Here is a 17,527-nt window from a genome sequence, read left to right as displayed (position 1 = left end):
TGGTGACAGCTTTGACCCTTGGTGCCACACCCAGAGGAAAGAGTTCCTGTTTCCCATACAGTCCACTAGAAACAGCAACCATGGGGTTTCCGTATAGATCGGATTCCCAATGTTCAGTAGCTTAGCTATAACTCCATACTCCCCAACCTCCCCCTGATGTTCCCTTGCCTTACTCAGTTGAAAAGTGCTGAGCTGTAGAATGTTACCTTGTTTTCATTACCGGAGTGGCCACTCCACCCATTGCCTACACTCATCCATCCTAATGTGGCGCTTTATCTGGAAGGAAGCAGCGTTCATCTGATCATCTGATCTTTTCTAGCTTCAAAAACTCCCACAGCCCAGAATCCACTCATGAACTTAAGTCTATCATTATGTGGAGGAAAGACTGCTTCTAGATCATGAGTTAGGTTTGAGATGCAATTAAGGTGGGGACTGAGCCCCTTGGGCAGTAATATAGCTTTAAAAATGTATGAAGCTGTAATCCTACAGATACAAAAAGGATGTGGCCTATCCAGTGATCCTTCCTGGCACCTGTGTCACTACTCTTCGTCTTGAAATTGCCCCTTTCTCTTCTCCTAACACCAGATTCATGTGTCTTTCTCTGTTCTGCTATAAGAAATAGTACTTTCTAGATTTCTGTGGTCTGTCCTCTCTTTTGCTTAACCATTAGAGATATAGAAAAGGTGACTTCTATACTATTCTGACAACATAAAAACATTCCAGAAGTTACAGTTTCTGATATCTTTGAAAATACCTCTTTAGTTAGTCCTAGTGATAGAGACACTGTGGTCAGTTAGCCTATCTGTTGAGGAGAGGCACATGATGGAGATGGAATTGGCCTTTTGATATCATCTGCCAAGTTTATATCATCTGTAAATCAAACTGTCTCAAATTTTAGCACATCTTCAGTAAATAGCAAATAATTTGCAAATTTCATCTTCTCTCCCCTCCTTTCAGGTATTAGAACAAACACTTAGAGAAATATCAACTATTACTATACTAGAATTTCTTCTTGGCCAACATCCTTATTTCCCATCATCATTTTCCACTTCTCTAAGGAACTCATGACCAAAACTTCATGTGTCCTGTGAGCAAGGAAAATTTTGATTACAAATGAAAGATTTGGCAGTATTAACTAACATAACATGGAATGTCAGTTCTTCTAAGAGTTGTCCATTTGATATTTTCCTTCCTTCTTTCCTTCTCTTTCTTTCTTTCTTTCTTTCTTTCTTTCTTTTCTTCTTTTACTGTCATGCTGTAGAATTTTGATGTAGGTGGTTTGATTTTATCCCGAATTCACTGCATGGGCGGAGGTATCTTTAAAAAATGCTCAAATGCATAAAAAGTGTAATTTTAAAAAGGAAACCAACTACATTCCTTTTAGAAAAAAAATTTGTTGGAAACCTTAAAACCAAAACAATATTATCAACCCAGGAAGAAAGATTATTTGAAGGAGTAGACCAACAGGTTGTATCAGATGCTATCTTTGTAATGTCATTTATCTGTCATAGAACCCAGAGTTTTCATTCTTAAACATGATTATTTAGCAGTTCTTAGAGATATAAGGTTTTTTTTTTTTTTTAATGGTAAATGAATTAGGTCTCTGGTAATGTATCCTAATGAATTTTCTCACTGGTAGGGAAACTGTTGGATTATTATATCTAGTAATCATTGTAATTTCAGTATTCAACCATTTGAAAATCTCTCACTGAAATGCCTTTCAGAAATCTGACACTGATTGAGAAAAATGTGAGTATGCAGTAGGCACTTAGTGACTTTTCACTTGAAAATAATGGTAATTCCTCACAATTTTTGCCTGTAGCTTTGGCCAGTCTCATGCAGCACAAAGGCATTATGTGAGGAAAAGAAGAGATTTGGGGGCATAATTGGGCCAAACTCGTATTGTCTGTAAAGATACAACACTTTAGAAATGTTACTGTCTTCATCTCTTTATACCATGCTGTAATAGGATGTGTAGAGCCTAAACTCCACACATTTCGGTCGTAACCGTCAAGACCCCAAGCTTGATTCTTCCAATCCCCTTTATGGTTTAAGCCTCTACAATGCAATCCCACAGCTAATCTCTACTATGTCACAGAGGTACATACAGAATCACTCAGAAGAATGGAGTTTGTGGTTAAGCTTTGGAATGGGTTGTTGCAGATTTAAGTTTGGAATGACTTGGCCGAGTTCTGTTTAGAAATAGAATAGAGTCCTCTGTCTGGCATGGTTTAGGCATGGTCTTTGCGCCACAGAGTGAAATAGTGCTAGGAGCCTGGAAGTGTATTATAAAAGACAAGTTCTTTTATTTTTTGTAACATAAACCCTTACCCCAGTGATTCTCAACCAGGTGTGATTTGACCCCTTCAGGGAACATTTGGAAGTGTCCGAAGATGTTCATGGATATTATGACTGGGGAGTAGGTGATACAGGAAATCTAGCAGATAGAAGCCAGGGATGCTGGGAAACATACTACAATGCATAGGAGAGCCTCCCACAACAAAGAATTGTCTGGCACAAAAGATTAATGGTGCCAACATTGTGAAACCTTGCCTTAGCCCAAAGCAGGATTTTATTCTTTGTATGTGCCACCACTTATTTTCTAATCTTTGAATTGTCACCCCATAAGTTGCTAAAAACATCACTAATAGAAATATTTTCAGTACTTTGTCAGAAGGCTCCAAATATGCTATAATTAATTGGGTATCATAAGTAAACATAATTAAATAGTAGGCATGTAAAGCCGCAGCTCTTTTTCAGTCTCCCCTTTCCATGCATAGCAAGCAGGGCAGACGGCATCAATAGCTGGAGTAAGAGAGGTTGAGGGCACCTGTCATCGATGGGCCCTAAATACTCTACGTGGATTGCGTTGGTTTCCCCATTAAAACCTATGGGGTGGGACTTTTTCTGTCATTCTCTAAACACAGGATTAACCCTCTGTCTGTTAAATCTTGAATTAGTGCCGATTTTACGCCAGGTTAAAAGTGTGTAGAAATTTTCCCTGATGTGATAATCTTCTTCCTGCTTCACCCTGTGATTATATACTCATTTAAATATTTTTCAAAATTCTTTTCCACTGTTTTCATTTTTGCATATCTGGGACTGATTTGTAAAGCTTCTCTATTCTTCAGAAATTCAGCATGGAATACCACGTGTGGAAATGAAGGCAAACCACCTCTTTCTTTCAGTTTCCTCCTTCTATGTTCATTTTCTTTTTCTCTACTTTATTACAGTATTTAGCTCTCGAGCAGAGATAGTTGTTGTAAGTTTATGTTCTGTGACTTCCCCAGTCTTTTGGGTTAGATGTACTGTGGAACGGAACCATTGTATTGTTATTCAGAGAAAATTTCATGGACTACTTGGGGTATTTTGTAAGCAGCAAGTAGAAATGAGCTTAACAGGTGGCCTAAGGAATTTTGGGGTCAAGCAAAGAGTTCCATAAAATTAAAAAGTTTAAAAGATTTTCTTGGGAACTTGGAAAGGTGAAGGTATCATCTCAACCTTTTCACTGAAATTGACCTTTCAGTTGGACTATTTTATGTAGAGTTAATATGTATGTAGAGATAATATTTTCAAGGGCACCCACCATGTCATTGGCAGATCTAACATAGGTTCATTTTCTAGACTGTTTAGTTCTCTCTCAAATGAGTAGTATTTCAGTCCACTATTTATTAAATGCCAACCGATAACCATATGTTCATTGAGTGTATAAGGTAATTATGTGGTCAGCACTCAGCCATGAGCTATCGGATGCACAGGTATAAGCTCTATTCCCTCCTCTTAAGAAGTTCACAGTATAGGTGGGAATGCACTTGAAACAGAAAGCAATGAAAGGCAGCATATAATTAAGTGTTAAATGGCACAGCGCAGACTGTGAGTGCATTAGGGATTCAGAGAAAAGAGATCATGCAAGAGTTGGAAGTTAGAAGGAATGCTAAAGGAAGAGCTAGAACCCAAGATGAGCCTCACAAAATTAATACAGAAGTACCAAGACACCAGGGTTTTACTCCTATGAATAAATGCCTGGGCTTTAAGCACCCCTGAGTTTTAGCATCATATTCAATCTCTAATTTTAATAGAATCTCTACTAATGATGTAATAAAAATCCATAGCTGATTAATATATTACATATAAGAAAAAAAGTGTATTGTACCCAAAATAGTTTTCCTTTACAGGTCTGTAACACATTCAGATACCTATGAGAGTGACTTGCCAGGGTACTTTTTTATCTTGAAAAAGGAAATAGCTTGATGTATTTTTGTAAACAACCATGTCCCTGTTAGTGATCTGCTCATTCCCCAGCAGATCGATCAGTAGCAACAAATTTGCTTCTTTACAGGCTCTGTGATATGCCCCAAGAAAAGCAGCTTATTGGACAATTAGGATAATAATTTAACTTAAAGCCAAACTTAAAACAAATGATTCTGTAAAGATATGCCTTTTTCGTAGTCAGCTATCTGGTAGATTGCTAATGAGGAGGACATGGAAAGAAAGAACTCAAATCAAATCAGTCCTTCTCAGTTTGTTCATTCCAATTTAATTCAATAGAGTCATTGATTTGTTTTACGTACTGATATTTATAAAGGTATTTAATCATTGGTACTTTTAAAATTTTTTCATTTACCATTTTGTTCTCACTAGAATTCAGGAAGGTGATCCAGTTTTGCAGGAAGAGGATTTGAGGCTGACTGTTTTCACCATTTAGTGTCGAGAAGTTCAGGATGAAGTGTAATGTCAACCCCATGGGTCATGATATTGTTTTACTCATTGTACCATGGAATCTTTCTTACTTGATCAGTAGTTCATACAAAAAAATTAATAGTAGAAACAGTCTTTTACATTGCTGAAATCTCAGAGATACTTTTAAGCAGTAATTTTTAGATTCAGAGACTATAATCATTTCTCACTGTCCTGTATTGCCATTGTATTCTTCTACATTCGATGCAAACCCAAATAACTATGTGTCTTTGCATTTTATTCTTTGAAAAATGAAAGCTGTCAAATATACTCTTGGATATTTTGAAATTCTAAGAGCTATCTCCTGCAAAATGAAGAGTTCTGAAAGAAGTATTAGAAAGCTAACCCATTAAGTATTTTATGGTTGAATATGGTCTCTTTTTTCTGCTTCCTGCTATAGAGCTATCCATCACACTCCTCAGCAGACATCAATTCCAGTCTTCCTCCGATGTCCACTTTCCATCGTAGTGGCACAAACCATTACAGCACCTCTTCCTGTACGCCTCCTGCCAACGGGACAGACAGTATAATGGGTGAGTCATGGAAATGTCGATTCTGACGCCGACAGTCAATGTCACGGCTTAGTAATATAGGACCTCTTTTTTCTCCTCGTCATCAAACGGCAATCAGGCAATGAATATCTGTCACGTAACTGAATGAAAATACATGAACCAAACAGAAATAGGCATTGGCTTGTCTATAATCACTTTTTTTTTGTCATAAGAAACTGAAATTTGGCTACTTTGTTCATTGTGAGGTATTAGATTGAACAAGGCTTTCAGTAGATCCAAACTACCTTGCTTCTCACATTCCCAAACGGTGAGCAAAATGAATGTTTATAAGACAAACCGCCGAAGACTAATGAGATAGAGGGCAGGTTAGCTCCTAATAGTAGTTATTGACCACTTCCCAAGCCCCAGTCACCGTGCTAGGCTCTTACCCATGACATCTGAAGACTAGCTCCTATGAAATTCACAGGAGATTATTAATAAGGCTTCACCTCCTAGAGAATGTGGCATCATGGAGTCCTTCAGAGGAAAAGAAGCGTTTGCTCCCTTACTGGAGAGGAGACACCTGGGCATCAGTGGGCCAGAAGGCATGTACTGCTTTCTCTCAAGCAGATTTACTAAGAAGTTGAGGCCAAGCAGAACGCTGCTGCCAAAAGAACTCAGCCTTCATCCCTGGTTTTTCCTGATGTCCATTGTGATTGTCTCTCTGGACAAAGGATTCCTCCACCGGCGCTGTCCCCTGGAGGGAGGAGCTAGGCAGGTGTCCAGCTGTCCCTGGAGGAAAGAGTCCCAGGCTGGGGAAGAGGCAGCCACCCCTTTCCAGATGCACCTTCAACAACTCAACGACTCCGCCATTCCGAGGAGCAGGCCAGCCTGGTGCTTCAGGGTCTCCTAAAACCTCAGACTTCCCTGGTTGCCACTGCTCTGGTACTAGCTCACACTCACACCCTGCTTGGCCTCAAGATCACTTCTAGTGGGTCGCTGATAAGAACATAAACTGTTCATTTTCGAGAGAAGAATGTGTGGCAGAATAATCCTGCCGTTTATTCCCCTTAGCTCTTTGCAGTTTTTCATTTTCTTCAGAGAGTCCATAGGACTTGGGAAAGTGGTGTGAATCACTTATGTGGGAGTGTTTTTGATGAAAGGGAAGAGATGTACTTTGAAATGTTGCAGATATAATTCTGCCTAAATAATACACTCCCTGCTTATTCAATAATGTATTTCACACTTGAGACTAACCACCTAGCAGCCCTTCGCTATCATGTCTCACTAAGAAACAAATTTATAAGAGTTTCCATTTTTGTAGCTTTTTATAACAAAGCTTCTACAAGTGTGTTGCATCAGTTTGACCTTGGAGAGCTATGGACAGAGGTCACATGGGGAAGTTGGGTTAGCTATCAATGCAGTTTTGGCAGATTCGAAAAACAAGAAGAAAGAAAGAAGTGCAGAACTGAAAGAGTGAGGAAAGCATATTTCACTTCAATGTGGTTTGACAAATGGAAAGCCCCTCTCTATAGTCATGAGGTCTAGTTATAAAGAAGGATGACCGGTCATTCATCCTCTTACACGGCAGATTTCCTGTCTACTTGTGGTTTGAGTAATTTTCTTTTTTAGGAAGGTATAAAGGTGGAGCAAAAGCTTGAGTTGAGGAAAACATACTCAGGCACTGTCTGAAAAAAAATTTTGTTGATTGATTGACAAAACAGCCTTTCTGGGAGAGAGGCACCGCAACTTGGGAAGAAAGAGATGTTATGAGATGGAATAATCATTTTCCATGAGCTGTGGTCAGCATGGCCACAAGTCTCAGTGGGAATGAGATTTGCTTTACTTAAGATGGTTGACTCATCATTAGCCTGTGGATGAAAAGGAATGTCTGCTCTCCTTCTTCATCTGGTCTGGACAGCGTGGAGCAGTAGGTGACTACTGCATCCTGACGGACCCACCTCTATACTAAAGAGGGCGTGAACTTGGTACATAGACCACAGGGCCCTGTTTAAGTGGAAGGAAGGTCTAGGCAATGATAAAAGAGCTTTAATTATACAGAGAAAAACATGAGATTTCTGGAACCCAGAAAAAGGTTTTTAAGAATAACTTTATTACATAAATTATTCTGTAATCATGGGTATACTTGTCAAAATCTATTAGCAGAATGTGAGAAAGCTTTATAATCTTTTCAGGAAATAAGTAGACATGGTAATTCAGCTTTTTGGAGGAACAGACCTTTATTAACTTGCATAAATGCAGTTATTACTTAAGGATTATGTTAAGGGAGAACATTCTAGAATGTTCTTTCTTAAAATAATATGTCCTCCAATTTCTTATATTAAAATACAGAGGAAAATTTAAATGTGATAATAAGCCTTAGTATTGCATGCTGTCAAATGGCTCATGTTTCTTCACACTTTAATTTTCCTAGGCCTTGGATGGATTTTCAGAGTGTGGTAGAAGTCAGGGAAGGCAGCATGTCTGTATAACAAGAAGAGAAGATTTCTCTTCTGATGTTAGTGATACTTCCCTGACAAACAGTATGGATTAATAGGATACATCTGTAGACTTTTGAAAATATTTGGCATATACTCACTCATTCTGAAATGCAGGAAATAAAGAAATATTACATTGCCTGTATCTCAAAGAACAAACAGAGCTAATTAAATAATTGGTAAATAGGGAACACATAGCCTGACACATGTTTGAGATTACACACATGATTCTGTAGAAAATGACTATAAGCAATACTAATGCCGTAAGAATGGGGTTCAAGCACTAACACATGGACATCACATTTTTCAAGTTTTCTTGGTAAAAAAGTGCAAGGCAAAGCAATCTTTTCATAAATGGCGTTGATGTCTTAGGAAGCTAGCTGCTTTTTCAGTTCAGATCATGGCCCCACTTCTGAGTTTCACGTTATAATGTGTCTTCCTGGAAGTCAGTCAATGTCCTGACCTGCCCCTAGAGCAACAAAATGCACATGGTGTGAGATGTAAGCTCAGAACCCTCAGAAGGGAGCCCCCTGGAGTCACTTTGCCCCTTTTGCCCCTGGTTCTGTCCTCTGCATTTCAAAAATGGAAGATGCTTGCCATGGTTTCAGATGGCTTGTGTTTGACTTGGTAGAGTGATCGTTGTTTCTTGTTTTTTTTTTCTTTTGCCCTTAAATGCCCAATATCATTTTTTAAGAAATACTTAAGAAAGACAAAATTTACCCAGATTATAATGACAGGATTTTTTTTTTAATGACACATTCATCCGTAGATTTTCGAGTGAATTGTAGTTTATTTTACTTGTGGCATATAGTCCACTACTTTCTTCTGAAGCCTTGCCAACAAACTCTGGAGATTATTTAGACATTTGTGAATTAGAAGGGCCTATTAAGCTCCTGGGATTATATGAATATAATGCATGGGACACAGCATGGACTCTTAGTAATTCAACTGGTACAGTCCCCAGTTAGAGGGGAGCTAAATCCAGAGTCTTCCACAGTTACCACCATCAGTGCCTTTTAACCTTGTTCCTAAAACTCTTTGGATGTAATGCTGCTGGGTGTATATCAGAAGCAGTCCAGTCCAGTGCCTCTTCACGTGAGCATGCACGCAGAGGAAGTGTAGTAAGTTATTAGATACCAGCTTGTAGAGGATAGAAATCTCTAAGAACAGCAGCCTTATATATTTTACCGTTTACATATTTCCTTCTTACCTACAATGTCTAATACCCCTTCTTGATCTAAAGGTTTGAGAGCACTGCCTGTTCTAACACAGTCCTCTAGACTCCTCAAGGACAAGAGTGCTCCAGCTGCCCACTGGGAAATACCATTTGTATACATTCCCAGGGTGTGACCCCTGGTTGTTAGAGGCTACACACACTCTCTTCCCCTCGGAGGGAATTGGGCATAAAACTAACATAATGGTTATAATAACTATTATTGTTTCATTAGTCTTTAACTGGCCTGCTTTCTAATGCATGGTACTTCCCATGTTTTTAAACCTCAAACCAAACAGTGTTGAAGGAACAGACTACCAAGATTGATTTAATGCAACATATGCTAAAGATTACCCTGGAATATCTATCTGGTTCATGAAATTAATCTGGCTTACAACGTTCACTCCTAATGACATGTTTGTATGACATGATGCATTTTAGTGTGTGGCTTTTCTAGTAGAAACAGTATGTCCATTTCCCCTTGAGGACTTGGTTTCACAGTAATTTTATTATTAGAGTAGTCACATAATATTCACTTTGTCTTTTGTAAGAATCTTGAGCCTTCAAATACAGTTGGGTGATGAACAGGCACAGAGCATAAGAGTAATATGGATTTTATCCAGCAGTGACATGGCATCTTAGTTACAAAGACCACCAACGGAGAACAATAAACTAGTTTGATTTAAGTCTTCTCGTCCATTTCCTGCACATGGTCATGGGGCCCAATTCCTCCCCCTTGGATTCCTAGGAATCCCTCCTGCTAAAAATTAGTGCATTATAGCCTCTATTTGAGTCTTTATTCATGTGTAGGGAGAGTGCTAGAAAAGCTCCTTCTCTTGTCATCTTACAGAGAGGAGCTCATGGCACTGTATGCTGCTTCTAATAGTTTAAGAACACGATGGTCATTTAGACACAATTCAGAAAATCCTAAATTTTAAAGCCGTCATTATCTTCCAGACAAATACACTATGAATTGCACTTCTTATTCCTTTTGTATCTTCACGATGTTTCCAGCCTGAGGTTATGGGTGTGCAATAAAGGGATGACACATTGTTCCAAATTTTGATTTTCAGGGGCCAGTGCCCAATCATCCTGGTGTTTTGATTAGGGTGTGTTCTAATAGGAATTGCCATTTCCACAAAGCTGAGATTGAGACCAAGGTCTCACGTGAAACCAAAGATACCAGACCCTTCTTTCTGCTCCAACTTCTAGCCAGCAACAGCACCTGTGTTCAAGCCATCTGAATAATGCTTTGGGGGCTGGCAGTCTCAAATCCTCCTACAAAATTGCAGTTCCTTTTAATAGCTGCTCATCTTCCATTCCTATTTACCTTACCACTTTAGAGACTGATTTGGTTTTGTTTTTGTTTTCTTTCTTGAGCAAGAGAAATTGATTAGAGCTAAAATATCAAGAAATCAATCCAGGCTTCGCCTAGTAGGAACAGTAGTTTTTATCTCTGTTCCTTTGTATGAGAATTTTGGTAATTTCTAACACTATGAGTTGACAAAAACTTGGGCCTGGAACAGTAATTGAGTCCCGTCACATTAAAGCCATAAAAGTGGACTTGATGAGCACAAAGTTTAATTAGAAGTATGTTTAGCCAAACATGACCTATTACTACTCAGTATAAAAAAGATTATGCCATTTGAGAATTTAAATTCACTTTCTGTTTATCTGTGCCTTTTGACCTATCAGTCACACAAAAAGAGAAATCTTTAAGAGAAGGGCCCATGTAGCTTAACATGTTCAGGGGCTCGAAAATGTGTCTTCTCCAGCGTTTCCTGGAACAGAACAAAAGGCATTCCAACTGAAAGGGCAAATTGGCCCCAGTAAACTGCTTTGAAATTTAAGCCCTTAGGACTGGCCCTCCAGCTGCTACAAGGTAGAATGGCTTCATGTGAAAAACATAGTCTGTTCTCACCAGTGCCTCCACGAGTAGCCTTTGTAGTTTTCTGAAACATTTTCATGACAACATGAGCTAAGAAGTTGATGCTAGTTTTTATTCTAGTTCCTGAGTCCTAGTATCTCCCTCTATAAAACAGGCACTAATAGAAAGTTTAGTTAGAAAGTTGTAGTACAAAAAGTAATCCTACTGATATATCTTATCTCTTTAAAGTGTGATTTTACACGTGTATAACATTCATGTTCCTAAAACACTTCCATGAGTTTTCATGAAAATATATTTTGAAAAGTTTGTCCTTCTCATTTTAAAGTTGTTCAAAGGAAGAATTAATCTTTTCAAAGCTACGACTGTAGCAAAGTTCATTTGTACTTGAAACGATATCTTGTCTCTTTTGATTTAGGGGTTTTTTTTGTTAGATAATACAATTTTTTCTAGTGTGGCTCTGAAATTCCATTTCACAAAGATCTGTTTTCTAATCAAGCAGATCACAAATTAGTTTGACTGATAAATCTAATTTTTAGGTATATTTGATAATACTGCTTGTAGGAAAAAAAATGTATATACTTGCCCCCAAATACCATCAATAATACATGCTAAAAAGATGTTAGTGCTCTCTGTGTTTTCAAAATCTTTTTTGTTTTCTCTTTAGAATTGTCTTTTGTTTTTAAAGAATTCCTCAATGTAGAAATTTTCATTTTCACAGGAGATATAATTTCAGTTATCTCTTACATTTAAGTATTTTTAATATTATTGACATCCGTGAGTTCCTTCCACCAGCTCAATTGTATGTCTGACCGTCATTTCAAAGATGCACTTCAACCCATAATCCTTAGTGCTAATAACCAATATACTTTTTATATTATGAATTTGTGATATAAAAATGAATAGTTTTGTTTTGTCATAAAGTGGTTGTGTTCTTTTTTATCACCTACCAGTTTTCTTTCAGTTTTAGTAATTAACGAATGAATCTGGGTGTGGGTTTTGTTAACCAAATCAAGCACACATCAAAAGATTATCCAACTGACATACCCAACATATAAATATATAAAAATAGCAAGCATAATTTAACTATGCTAAGCAGAAGTCAGGAGAATGAAATTATAACCTAGAGAAGCAGAGAATTCAACCACTTGAGATCTGACCCGACTACTGCATTTTACAGATCTGGAAGCAGATGACACATTTGTCAGCAAAGTGTGCTTTCTTGGGTCAAGGTTACGCCTGGGAATTTTTTTTTTTTTCAATTATGTTGTATGCAGTGAAGTTCTGCTTGGATTAATCAGTTGACTTAAGATTTCCTTTTCTTATTTCACAGAATAGTGAAACCAGGTCCTTGGGTTTAATAGGTTTTATTTAAATACTATGTCTATTTGCTAATGTTGAGGCCTTAATAAATGTAATATGCCAAATGTTGTAGGTGTTGTATTAACACTGTTAAATAGAGCTGACTTTGAATCACATGCTAGAATCTGCATCTTTTTAGTAACGGTACTTGGTTCAGAATCTCTTTTGTGGTTAAAAATACCAGTGTTAAAAGATGACAGATAATTTTCTGAATATGTAGACTTATTTTGTCTCTGGAATTTGAGACCTTTATTGATTTTTAGTTCAGGGTTTTATAATGTAAACACAGACCTGAGTATGTGGAGAATATGTATTATTTAAAATATTAAAAATATTTTCTCTCCTAGGAAGCCAGGCTTGTTGTAGACTTCCTGTTTTATTTTGCTGAGAGGAGGACCTTGTTTTACTGTGTATCAGTTTTTTTAAAAAATGGAAAGGAGACATAAATTCTTTGTGAAGACAATTCTACTGACTGTATGAAATACAGAGAAAAGGCAAACTTTGAGGGCTTCAGAGACCTGAGTACTGCATACTTCTTAGCAATGAACTTCAGGTGCTACCTACCATTCAGCACTAACTACTCGTAGGCAACAAGGGGGCCAAGTAATAGCAACTGAAACACTTCATCTTTAAACCAAAGTGTCAGGTTTATATTTTATCTGTAAAAAAAGTAACATGAATGTATTTGACATCTACCTCAGCAAACAAATTAATGCTAATTAAAGATTAATGTGTTATAATTAGCATTAAAAATGCAATTAGATTGTGAGTAAATGGACCAGGAATAGAAAATTGTTAGACGTCTCGCTGCCTGGTTTTTCATATTCTGCCTTTTGTTTTTGCAGCAAATAGAGGAAGCGGGGCAGCAGGCAGCTCCCAGACTGGAGATGCTCTGGGGAAAGCACTTGCTTCGGTGAGGAAATATTGACTTTGGACTTCATATGTACCATTGTGGAAGGGTGAACTTTAAGCAGAAGTGGACATTTGGAATTGTAGAAAATGAATGGCAAATAGCTTAGATTTCTGGAAATGCTAGCCTTCTTGCAGAATGATTATTGGAAAATTTGAGAAGAGAGTTCTGAAGCTTCCAGCGAATGGCTGACCCCTCCAGCCTGTCTCCTCACAATGGCGTTAAGCAGTCCTCAGTTATGGATTTGCAGATATTCTCAGGGCCTTGTGGTGTATAGATTGTCTATCTTGATTTCTTATTTTTCTCTAAAATCATATGGGGCTCATTGACCAGCTAAGACAGACTTTGCAGGGGGCAGTTCTAAAACCCTTTGGAAAAGGCACTTACTAAAAAAAAAAAAAACAAAAAAAAAACAATGACCGTAACTCCATAACTTAGGTCTGTGAGAAATTGTCATGTAATTGGCACTTGGGGACTCGGCTTCCCTTGCCCATCCATTGCGAGGAGCCTAGAGAATGGGACATTTCTTGCATGTTCACTAGTGACCAAGTAGCACCCCCTCGTTTGTCTGAGGGAGTATACCCGTATGGTCTTCAAAAGCTAAACATGGTCATTTGCAAATGTAAGTGGAGATTTGTTGCTCTAACTTGGTTTTTCCTTACCATTGGGAGCATAAAATAAATTTGATTTAGCATTGGGACCTAAGTAAAAGTTTATATTTAATCTGGGCATTCCTGTGCCTTGGCATCAAATGCCTTAATCACGATGGAGAAGAAATGAGCGAAAATCATAAGGGATGATGCTGTCTAACCTATTTGATGGAGTAAGAAAGGAAGGTTTGGGGTGTTCGTGTGACATACTCATGGCCACAGAGTGATGGTAGGACATGGGAGGGAAAGGACTAGAAGTACAGTCAGCTGAGCCTGTTCAGTTCTGTCCATACCGTCTTCCATGACCTCATAATCCTTATTTTGGAAAATTAAAGTAATTGCAAAAGTTTCCACTTGAGAATATTGGTGCTACAGTTGATTGTTACATGTGTTTTGTAAGTTGCAATTTTTAGGTGACTGGAATGACACTTTGTCGTTGAAAGAATTGTTGACTCTTTATTCCTAATAAATGAGGGTTTGTTTGTTTTCTCCCCACTGTTTTAAGATCTATTCTCCAGATCACACTAACAACAGCTTTTCATCAAACCCTTCAACTCCCGTCGGCTCTCCTCCTTCTCTCTCAGGTACTGTACCTAAATCCAACCCCGCCACGGTACCGGTTTGCGAAAATGCTTTCCCTCTCATGCTTCCTGGTCAGGCAGGTGGAAACACTCCCTCCAAAAGCGCAACACATAACATTTCCGAACAGACAAATGGAAAGGAGTGGGAGAGAGAGAGACTGCCATATGAAAGTATAGCCATTTACATCCAAAAGTTTTCCTAAAAATTAGATGTTTTTAGAATACACAGGCATACAGAAAACTTACTTCTTAAACTGATCTTAGCTCTGTAGAAGATGTTCAACAGAATAACCTACTCCCAACAAGTCATCTCCGATGAGAAAGCCCAGTTAATACAGTCAGGAATATGAGTATAAATTATATAGTCATCAAATATAGACAGTTCAAAAGGATCATTTCCTATAGAAATTTTAGACTTTCCACATTCCCTTTTTAAAGCCCACATCACTGGCATGTTTGAGGAAAACTATAATTTTGTAAATAAATTGGGAAGTAACTGTGTGGAGTAAAAGGAGATGTTTGCCTTTAAAATATAACAAATTAGCATGACCTATGGCTTCAAATAATAAAATTATAAGTTGTTGAGTTATGTTAGTAAAGCATTTCACTTTTCAGAGTTCCAATTAAGAGGCTCATTGCCCTTCTAGTATAAATGCTTCCAGAAGGCGCTATCCGGTGCACGTCTCTGTTCTGTGGAAAGAGGATATGTGGCTTCTAAAAAAAGCAAACCAACGAACAAACAAAAAACAAAAAAAACCCTAAATTGCATCTATACCTGATTGAAACCCAACCTTACAGTATCTGTAGTGGAGTCACTCGTCTAACTGTCGCCTCCTCGCCTCCTGTTATTCCCTGCCTACGGCACTCACGTGCCCATCCTAAAGACACTGGGTTCCTTGGTAAAGAACGGGAGGTTTCAGACTGCCCAGAGCTTGAATTCAGAGGTGATGGCCGTGGGTTAGGTAGCACCGAATGTCAGCCTTTTCCAAGCCTCCGTTCGCACGGAGTGGGTGATCACAGAATAGAGAGGCATAGCCGAACCTTTAGGTCCACCCGTCCAGACGGACAGAATTGAAACTGCAAGGAAGCAGAGATGGTATTAAGAGGATAATGGAACAACCGTGAAACATTCCCTGTGGCAGGAAGGAAAGGGAAGTTTAGAATTATTATAGACCCCTGGGTCAGTATTAGACCAGTAGGCTCTGGAGTCAATGTCCAGAGCGAGAGAAGACCAGAGACAACATCTAGCCCAGTGAGGCAGGTGGTGAGGGAGCCTGAGCAGGGAGAACTCCAAGTTTCCTATTTCAAACAAAGCAGCTCTGATTTCATCTATTTTATAGTTTGGGGGAACAAAAAGAAAAACGTCCAGAGTCTAATAAGGCTTGAGCACGACTATTTTAGTCTGATGCTCTGATGTTACAGATGAGCCGACTAGGACCCAGAACGGGTGTGGGATTTGCTGAGGCTGCAGGAGCAGCGGTACCAGAGCTCGGTGAGAATCTGCTGCTCACCGTTCTGCTGGTCCACTTCCAGAGAGGAAAGGAAAGCTGTGATGCACAAATCGTTCCAGAAAACACCACAAATGCCCGAAACCTGAGCGGCATGCGGCGTGTGGAAGACACAGAGAAAAGGCCGCTTTGGGGTCTTGCTAATGCACCATGAAAGACCACATATTAGGAAGAAAGAACTTTATGAAGATGTAAATATGCGGATAAATTGCTATTTTCACACTGAAAATAGCTGGCTCTGTCCATATTCTGTCACTAAAAGTAATTGAACAAAATGTCCTACTTTTATTTAGCATAAAAATACACATACATGCACACCCAGAAATGATAGAAAGAAAGGAGTTTTAAAATGCTAACCATGTCAGGGCGTAAGATTACGGTGAGATCCTAGGTTTTTTTTTCTTCCTTGAATTATTTCCTAGTTTCCACATGTAGCATGCATTATTTTAAATTGAAAAGTGGTTTTTATTTTGCAGGTTAGACATGTAATATTTACTGTAGCAGAAATAAAGTTCAGTGAATCACAAAACAATCATTTTCTTCAGAAGAAACTACCTACTTATTACTGTTGTTATATTGAATTCTTAAATTTCTGGTTTAGTGGATCACTGCCAACTAATCTTATTCCCTTAAAAAATTTGGAAGGCTTATCCTTCTTAAGGATCATTTTTAAAACCCGTAGCAGTGCTGTTTTGCATTGGTGAGAGAATTTTGGTTCCACAGACTGGCCTCGCATGAATGAAGGTGTAACAGAATCCCCCTTTGCATTCTTAAAAGTGGCTTGACCATGGTAGTGACCTCTTTTCTTCACTACCATCTGTGAACCATTGGTAGGAACCATTGTCTAGCTAAAATTCAGAACCAGTTAAATGTGCCCTTTTAGGAAGAAGCCTGAGAGAATTCTGAGTTGAAAACGTTTTCCTTGTCCCGGAATTCTTGTGTGGGAAGTTTACATGTATTGACCTTATTGTACAAATGAAAACTCAGCATCGCTGTTTCTAAAAGGACTGTTTAAAATGTCTGCGAGATTGTTTTCAGATTATGTAGATTTCACTGTAACCTCCATTTTAATACCAGCAGGCACAGCTGTTTGGTCCAGAAATGGAGGACAGGCCTCATCATCTCCTAATTATGAAGGACCCTTACACTCTTTGGTAAGTCTCATCTTCTAATCTCTCCTCTAGCCACTTCATATACCACGTTTCTCTTTTTGCGTCTAGTTGACTCTCTAGGGTTCTTATTTCACTAGCGGGGAACTTTAGACTAATGTTAAGCACACGAGTTTGGTTAGAGCCTGAGTCATTAGACTATATATATATATATATATATATATATATATATATATATACTTGTTGCTGTTTGTAGATTGTAACCCAGATGCTGTAAGCCCGAGGGCTCCAAATACCTAGGGCCAGGTAAGAGATTAAAAATCCTGGAGAGAGAGTGGCATCCGTCTGTCTTGGGGAAAGATCCTTGTCAACGATTGAATCACTTTACTGATAGGAGAGCGCTGGAGTCACGCCGAGCTGCGTGGCTGGAACACTTGAAGATCAGGAGACCTCTGCCTTACTTTCCAGAGTAGCAGGCTTATAAGGGCTTTCCTCTCTACCTCTGAATGAGAAGTCTACCATCTGTTTCCATGTTCGCTTTGGTTCTTCTAGAAATCGACTCATGTCATTAAATGTCTGCTCT

General features: G+C 38.6%; 1 protein-coding gene across 22 annotated transcripts in view; it reads left to right on the top strand.

Annotated features, from left to right (window-relative positions):
• TCF4 (transcription factor 4) overlaps positions 1-17,527 on the top strand; it is a 351,095-nt gene that overhangs the window by 304,673 nt on the left and 28,895 nt on the right. For 16 of the 22 annotated variants that reach the window (XR_007145686.1, XM_047826977.1, XM_047826973.1 and 13 more), the window contains 4 exons: positions 5,138-5,270; positions 13,032-13,099; positions 14,252-14,330; positions 16,913-16,989. Coding sequence is in view for 21 of the 22 variants with exons in the window: in XM_047826977.1 (XP_047682933.1) it covers positions 5,138-5,270; positions 13,032-13,099; positions 14,252-14,330; positions 16,913-16,989 (357 nt within the window). In the remaining variant the exon portion in view is untranslated. The remainder of the gene's footprint in view (positions 1-5,137; positions 5,271-13,031; positions 13,100-14,251; positions 14,331-16,912; positions 16,990-17,527) is intronic. The other 6 variants (XM_047826990.1, XM_047826978.1, XM_047826974.1 and 3 more) reach the window with 1 other exon arrangement.

Source organism: Prionailurus viverrinus, chromosome D3 (genome assembly GCF_022837055.1).
Source record: "Prionailurus viverrinus isolate Anna chromosome D3, UM_Priviv_1.0, whole genome shotgun sequence".
NCBI lineage: Eukaryota > Metazoa > Chordata > Mammalia > Carnivora > Felidae > Prionailurus > Prionailurus viverrinus.
The sequence above is the reverse complement of the archived record's forward strand: the minus strand, read 5'-3'. Positions and strand labels throughout refer to the sequence as shown.